Here is an 8,219-nt window from a genome sequence, read left to right as displayed (position 1 = left end):
TGCCGAAGCTGTCACAGGTCAGAAGTTTGTCATTTAAATAATCGAAGAATCATATTCAGCATAGTTTACGGTTGGAATGTATTGCTTTTGAATTACATTGTTTACACCTTATTAACATCCAAGCATCAAAGTTTTCAAGAAATCCTTATTCACTTTACTATAGTAAATGACCAAGAATTCTATTGTTAGATTGAACACGTTGTGATTTATCATACGATATCAAACATTTTTTCGTATCAACAGTACGTTTAGTTTTGGGAATTGAACACTGGGAAAACAACAATCATAATGGCTGATTGTTCAGTTGAATGGGCTCCACGTGGCTTACCCATTTTCACATTAACAACGTCAGCTTTAATATCAACCATTTCCGTAATCAGTAATGTTGCCATCGTTGTTGCATTCATTAAAGATCCTTTAAAAAAGCTTCATACACCGTTCAATTACTTCATCATCAGCTTATCAGCTAGTGATCTCATTACCGGATTTGTTGTAATGCCGATCTCCATGACAACACATTATCTGGAAAGTCAACGTACCATCGATGCGAGCGCACGCTACGCTATACGTATCTCATACTTGATTGCGTCGACGGGGAGTACGTTAAGTATTATTGCATTATCGGTAGATCGCTTTGCTGCAATAGAATGGCCGATGCGCTATCGACAAAACCTCGGCTATGTCAAATGCATTATTGTCACAATTGCATTATGGGTAATTGCCGTTTCATTACCATTTCTTTATTTCTTGATCGGTTACCGTAACTATTTAATGGTGCACGCAAATTTATCGCTTGTTCTCGGTATCGGCTTACTTTTCATCATTTACGTCCGTGTTTATTTGTATTTACGAAAGAATTCACAAGATTTACGAAAGAATCTACAGTTAACATCCTCAGTTGCGAGAGACTTCGATTTGAAGAGAATGTTGGTCGAAAAGAAAGCGACGCGTACTTTTTTAGTTATTCTACTTCTCTACGTAGTGACGTATCTACCCGCCGTCATTTTTATCTACATCATCTTCTTTTGTAAGAATTGCACGTGTGATTTTATTCATGTGATTAGAGATACTCAATTCTTATTGGTTGCTTCCAACAGTTGTGTCAATGCTTTCGTGTGTACTTTTCGAATCAAACATTTTCGGCAAAGTATACGGATCGTGTTTACAAGGAACGGGCGTAAAGTTTCAGACCTTAACTTACAATCGACAAGCCATTCAATGGTTATATCGCCTGCTAAAAGCCGCCTTCCAAACAATAATACAGAAATGAGAATAAACAGATAATTATTATGGGATGACTACTACGACATCAAAAACTGGGGAATAAACCGCTCAAACTATTTTTACAGTATTTATCTTGCTTTATGACTCCTTTAGAAGTACACACTTCTTTATAGGAACCAAATTTACTTTTGCTTGGCTTTTGATTATTCTGAAAATTTAACATTTGGATAGACGCTTCCTTTTTTATAAGAATGGTAATTTTGGATATTCTTAACTTTTTTTGGGGAAATCATCCGCACCTGGGGGAAACTTGGCAATTTACAGTTAAAATTGCTCCATACAAACAAAGTGAATATAAAAGCATTTGTTTTTAAATTCTCTTTGATATAAGTGACATCCTTAAGGTTCGTTGCCATAAATTTCATGATGGTGATATTTCTTAGCATATTCTTAATTTTTGGATCAATTTCATCATGTATATTTTTATGAGGAAAACAAGCGTGTAATGTTATAACGATTATTTGAATGTTTTTAATTTTTACAAAGTCTTACAGGTGAAAAAAACTTTGAAAGCAAATCTTTGAAACCAAGTAACCTAGACGGTCATCGAAAAAATGCTCTGTTCGTGTCGCAACGGGTATTAAAAATGCATGCGGGCGGACGGGCGGTCAAAAACATTCCCGGGTTTTTTTAACCACGCCAGTAACTCAGGGGCGGGTAGTAACGCGAGCAAAACAATTTTTCGATGGTCGTCAGAGCAATTGAGAAAAAAGCTATACTTTAAAAGAACAAATTGCTTTTCTCAGATTTTTTTCCGCATCTCCGCACCGGAAAATCAGCAGAAAATTTGATGCGGGTGGGTGACGCGAATAGAAAATCTTTTCGATGACCACCATATCTAAAACTTTTGTATATGTAAGCTTATGTATTGAATTATATTTTCCAGTATGCTAACTTAACCCTACGGCTTTGTAAAGTATCGGTTCAAATTATTCAGCTTGATGTGTAAGCTCGTTGTTAAAGGGAAAAAGTACTTTCCGAAAAAGAGAGGGTACAAACCACGTAGTACCGGATCAATTTGCTTTTTTTTTTTGCAATTTTAGAACTAGCTTTATAGAGACATACAGGAAAAAGACTCATAAAGCGAACAAGTTCCTGAATGGGTTCCGCACCCCAAGGATGAGCAACATTCATGTAGGATCTTACTAAGTTATCGAAGTTGGAGACTAAAATTCGATTAAAATTTATATTTTGATATCTTAAAATCATCTTTTGACTTATCTACATAAATTACAGGATAAAAATAAATAGAAGTGATACATAGATTTCGGTAAAATTCCTGATATTAATATTAATGACATGAAAACCAAGATTTTAATTTTTATAAACTGATGTTCTATGAATAAGCTGTGATGAAAGCTTCTAGTGAGCAAAAAGATTATGAAATGCGACACTGAAGCAATAATTCGTTCTCATCGGTTCTTCCTCGGTTATGCCATGTCTTTCTAAAAATGAAATATAATATTATTAATTTTAGAAGCACAGATGGTCTCGTAACCCCAGAAATTTGAAAAATCAGGGCTCTGTGGGACAAATCAAACAGCTAAGTACAGCTGAGAAAGAATTATGACATGGTCTACTTTTTGTCATTTCTACGACTTTTTAGGAGTGTAGATTTTGGAAAAAATATAAGATTTTGCAGCAGACAGGGTCTGAGTCTTGTCTGTTAGGTGCTTAGAGTCAAAATTTCATGCGAATGGAACCTATATTTTTGAAAAGGTCCACTTTTCAGGCTTCAGCGGACTTCTTCATCGAGCGTCGAGGTCAATACGCCTCCTCCGGGACAGCTATAGGAACTGTTAATTTCCAATTTCCAGGTTTACTGTCTACTAGTCTTATAAAAAAGAGTACGCGTTCCCAGGTATTAAAACCAACTTACCAGTTATTCAAAAGCAAATATGTAGATGTGGGATGTCACCATTGGTTTCACACATCTCGTTAAGATAATGACAAATATTTTTGTATCTTCTCCCTGTCACGTCACAAACTTCTTTAGCCCAATCACCGCATGAATGACTGTTGAAAAAGCATGTAGAGGTTCTGGAATCTAAAAGTAGAAAAAAGTTGAAATTTAACGATGCAAAAATATTCTAAGCATCTGAAAAGTGCAATGGTGTGATGGTTTTCCGATAAATAGAGTGCCATGGTGGGATTGTTTCTAATTTGAGTCTCTATGCTATTTCCTTGTTCCGTTAATTATTCATCTGTAACTAACAAAGCAAGACGACTGGTCCGGCGATGATAACAGTCGAAATATTCACTGTATAAAATTAAGAATTCTAGGCACTATACCCAAATACAGCAGTTAAAGTCAAAAATGAGAAATATCACTGAAAAATTTGATACTGTTACATTAAGGACCTCGAGATACCATTTAAAGTAAAGAATGTTTTTCTTTTTCGCTTACTTTCAGAAGTGGGTTTTCCAGAAGATTGGTCCACACACATCGCCATAAAAACCGCCAAGATTGCCAATGCGTAAACAGATTTCATCTCGGATATGGAAAATAAGCTGCTACAATACAACTGTAAACTTTATCTGTAGAAAGTAAGTTTATATCTTGTTTCAGTTTTTGATCATCCAAACTATAAAATGAGAAATCCAGCTACGATTTGTGAAATAAATAATAATCTAAGCCACATGTGACAACCGAAGACGTCACATGCATAATTACACATAATTATACTTAATTATTTTTAAACTGAGGAAAAATGATAGTAACTCCCTTATTAGGGTAAATTATGCGGAATAGTTATGATGTCATCATCGTTACACTGTACTTTATCCTTAAGTATAATTATGTTTGAATAATCTGCTAAAATACGTTGTTGCTATGACGATAGTTATAGCACGGGTAATTGTAAGTAAAGCTGGTAAGATTGATTTATACATCCCAGGAGGGAGAATACTACCCTTGCCGACCGACGGGGGTGTGCTGCTGAAGTTCGAAAAATGGAACCTACGTGGGACTCGTTTTATGAAAAAAAGTTACCCTGAATGGGACTGAAATTCCAAACTTTCTCAAGATTTTCCTTTTTTTTTCCCCAAAAGAAGATATACATTTTCTTGACCGAATTCGATTAATGTACGCTACCCTCCTGAACCATATCTTATAACTTGTTATTGGAGGGACTGATTCCAAATCTGATGCTGTCCCATATAATGATATTTCAGCATGTACAGGATAGTTTAACCGTTAGAACAGCCCATTGCCAATATTAGAGTTTGGATCTCATTTCACTTTTTCATAAAAATTTACTCTATCAGAATACTGATGAAATTGGCCAAAAAAAATTAGGAATATGAATAAAATCACCAAGCAACTGAACCTATGATTGCCACTTTTAGAGCAATTTTAATGACCACACCCCTGTGTAACAGACCCGCTGGGACCCTAGTCCCACTGGAAAATTTGATTAAAATTTCGTCCCCAGTGGGAAAATACCTTGGAATTTCAGCCCAACTGGGAAGTTGACTTTGATTTTATCCCCACTCGAAATTCAATGTTTAAAAACTGCACTCCAAAACCATCCCTACTGGACTTTTTAACCTTGGAACAATAGAATTTCTATCCCAATACGGATTTCAATAGGAATTTTTATCCCCACTGAGGAAAAAGGTTTCGCCGGGGCTGTGAGACAGGGGTGTATGACACATACCCCCTTCAATACTCCATAGAAAACTTTCCTCAGAGCTCTTTGCTATGTTTGCAGAAACTTATTGATATGTTGTAAGAGTCAAACAAGACCACCTCCGGACTAAAACTTGAACCCCATATAACATTGAATTTGGGCCAAAAGTTGCTTAAATCGATCCCATAAAAAAAAACATGTCTTACTGCTTTACTCTTGTTTACTGATAATTTTCTGTTTGAGGTTCGTATAAGACAGTATAAGACTTTCCTAAATTTTTTCATCAACAACCTAAGCACAATAGTGAGTAAGCAAAGTTTCAATACATTCGATTCTTCTTATCAAACCTGCTCTGGGAAAAAAGTAAAAAATCAGTTTGATTGAAAGATTCGCAAGGACTAATCCACTTAACTTTCATGAAATATTGATGGTGTTATGTTTTTGGTTAGAAGGTATAGTAAAGTAAAACATATTCTAATCTACATATAGAAAGAATTCAAACATAAATGAAGAAAATGATTTTCAACTAATCGTTTGTTTTTGGAGTCTTATTTCAAAATTTAAAGAAGAAAACGAAGAAATACAGCAATAAAACGTACATAACTCGAATGTCTCCTTAAATTGTACAAAGTCGTTGGAATCGTAAATAAACTATCACATTTTGTAATACATCTTGAAAGTTAGTATGGCCCTCCTGGTCCGCTATTTTGGACACATTCGTTGGAAATCCTTTCCCAGAAGTCACAGGAACGTTTCTTGTTGCCCCATCTGCCACGGAAATTGACCCAACTTTCGTTCCCTGTATATTCTCCAACTTTCTTCTTTTGGATTAGAACCACGTTTCGCCAGGTGTGCCATGCGGGGCCGTCGCTTGTTACATCGGTCAATTTGTTGTTCACAGGTATGGTTTGATAAACATGTGATCCTGCAGTGATGCGAGCGCCATGCGATCCCCATGCAGAGTAAACAATAGGGTGATTACCATGGAAACGTATTGATTCACCGTTTCGTATGAAATTGCCATTTTGGTAGTTGAATGTGTATTTGGTTCCATGAGCTCTGAACTGGATATATTTTGGTGATCTGTTAGCATGGAACACAATCTTGATTCCTTCCCAGTCCCCAACGTGGTGACCAAATGATTTAGCATAGCCAGCACATTTTGGAGAGTAAAATATACAAACACCCCAGACTCTTTTCTCACATTTACCGCTCCCAGCTATACCAATACAAATGGTTTTACCACGGTTGTACGGATAAAACGTGTAATAATCAATGATGATTTCAGTGGGCGTGGTTTCATGGAACGCGTAGATTGGAGCCTTGTCTAAAGGCTCTCCGTAGAAAACTGGGAGGTTTGATGTCGTATCTTTATTCATGTTTTGTTTGGTGGTTAAATAACATCCTCTTTGTGGACACTTCGGTAGGTTTGATGTTGTGACGTGTGCTTGATTGATGTTACCAGTTAGTTTTGTATGTTTTAAGAAGAATTCAACTGATGATGGTCTCCATGGATCGCCTTTAGCCATTCGGATAAGCGGTGCATATTTCTCTGCCAACTGCTTCATAGCTATGAAAAGAGTGAGTCATTTGTAAGTACAGACATAAAACTGCTGTTCATGATATGCACTATTGCAATGTCTTCTGATACACTCCCTTCTCGCAGACCCACTTAGACCCCTTTTCACTGGAAAAATTGGGCAAAATATCCCCGGTGGAAAATTAACCTCCCATTTTTGTCCCCACTGAAAACAAGCAAATAAGCCAATCCTTGGGAAATCTTTTCTTACCGTTATTGGATGAAGCTATCTGTATTATCGCCAGAAAGATAACCAAAAACATCGTAAAACTAAACATTCTTCCTTTCTTCAAAAAGTTCTTCCCAAAATGAGATCGTAAACTTTGATAAATTGCAAGCGCTTTTATTTCAGAAACCCTGGTTGCACTCTCAACGAGAAAATAACCCTACTCAAATGTTGTTCGAGTAAAACCATAGGCCACAATTCGGCAAATAATGTTTGATTGGTTTGTATACTCAGTGAAAAACTTCCGTTTTGCACGATGCAATCTGTTATAAAATGGTTTGTTCCTAGTTTCATTGTTTGTCTACTTTGCTACCTTCAATTTTCCTCAATTTCACAATCAATTTGTGCTCGGCAATCAGCGTAGTCTGCTGGTTTTCTGTTGTCAGCAACCTTCTGAAACTTTTTCCTTGCTAGAAATTACAAAGGAGTCATGACCCTCTCACTTTTTGCAGAGTAGATTTTTGTTGAAAACCTGTTTTTGTCATGTATCGTTTTATGGTGTTTAAAAGGTACAAAAAGTAAAAAGTTTTCTTCGTTGCTCAATCATGCTGTACGACTATTCTCTAAATGAATTTTGCTCCCCTCCGACCTCAAACGGCCCGCCGGGGCTAATCCCAACAGCACAAGAAAGAAATTATCGCATGGTTTCTTATTCATTTTGATTGAACAGAATTAGATACTTTACTAATTGGTCATTTGAAGTGATAGAGATGACGCATTCTTTTGAAAAAGTAACAAAATTCTTTTATTACATCTTAACGACCAACCAAATCAAATAAGAGCTTGTAAAAACTCCAGCTTGTCCCGTGACACAGGGGTGTTTTATTTAAGGTTGTGTTTTAAGATATTCCGAAACTATACTAGTGGAGAATCTTCCTTCCAATTACTCAATGAAATAAACATTGCATAACAATAAGCAAATAATTTCTTTCAAGACGAATACGAAACTTTTCCTGGTTGCTCTTTCAATCTGAAAGTATGCGGGTTTTTTCCGCATTGAATTTTACAGCAGTTTATCGGAATAGAAAACACCCCTGTCTCACAGGCTCCGGTAAAACTTTTTCCCAAAGTGGGGATAAATTTTTCAGTCTTATTCCCAATGGGGATTCTATTGTTTCATGATTGTTCCGAGATTAGAAAACCCAGTGGGATAGTTTTTGAGTGCAAATTTTTACAATGAAATTTGAATGGGATGTAATCAAAGTCAATTTCCCAGTGGGGCTGAAATTTTGGGGTATTTTTAGTACCAGGATGAAATTTTGGCCAAATTTTACAGTGGCTGGGGTCCCAGGCGGGTCTGGGAAGGGGTGTTAGAAATGATCGGAGGGAAAATCCTTATAATAACTTGATGTTCTATTTACAAAGAGATAAACATGTTAAAAACTGGATCCTTAGAACTTGACTGCTCTTATCTATACAATAATAGCCATATGTGTTAGGGCACCCTACATCCCTGGAATAGCTGAGCTATCTATTTATATGAATTTCATCACAATAA

At 36.3% G+C, this 8,219-nt stretch overlaps 2 protein-coding genes and 1 long non-coding RNA gene across 3 annotated transcripts; 1 reads left to right on the top strand and 2 right to left on the bottom strand.

The window, feature by feature from the left end:
- Positions 1 to 240: 240 nt before the first annotated feature.
- Positions 241 to 1,452, top strand: LOC136803718 (5-hydroxytryptamine receptor 2A-like). Its single transcript, XM_067060438.1, has one exon. It carries the CDS (start codon positions 289 to 291, stop codon positions 1,282 to 1,284), a length of 996 nt encoding a protein of 331 aa, XP_066916539.1. The 5' UTR covers positions 241 to 288; the 3' UTR covers positions 1,285 to 1,452.
- Positions 1,453 to 2,456: 1,004 nt separating this feature from the next.
- LOC136803726 (uncharacterized) lies at positions 2,457 to 3,866 on the bottom strand. Its single transcript, XR_010846194.1, has 3 exons — positions 3,692 to 3,866; positions 3,164 to 3,331; positions 2,457 to 2,729 (listed from the first exon to the last, which is right to left on the bottom strand). It is a non-coding gene; the product is annotated as an uncharacterized lncRNA (long non-coding RNA).
- Positions 3,867 to 5,449: 1,583 nt separating this feature from the next.
- LOC136803720 (uncharacterized) lies at positions 5,450 to 6,822 on the bottom strand. Its single transcript, XM_067060441.1, has 2 exons — positions 6,707 to 6,822; positions 5,450 to 6,486 (listed from the first exon to the last, which is right to left on the bottom strand). Exons 1-2 carry the CDS (start codon positions 6,771 to 6,773, stop codon positions 5,597 to 5,599), a joined length of 957 nt encoding a protein of 318 aa, XP_066916542.1. The 5' UTR covers positions 6,774 to 6,822; the 3' UTR covers positions 5,450 to 5,596.
- Between the last annotated feature and the right edge of the window lie 1,397 nt (positions 6,823 to 8,219).

The sequence above is a fragment of the Clytia hemisphaerica genome, unplaced genomic scaffold (assembly GCF_902728285.1).
Source record: "Clytia hemisphaerica strain Z4C2 unplaced genomic scaffold, Clytia hemisphaerica genome assembly, whole genome shotgun sequence".
Taxonomy (NCBI): Eukaryota; Metazoa; Cnidaria; class Hydrozoa; order Leptothecata; family Clytiidae; genus Clytia; species Clytia hemisphaerica.
Note: the sequence above shows the minus strand (reverse complement) of the source record. Positions and strands in the feature narration are given on the sequence as shown.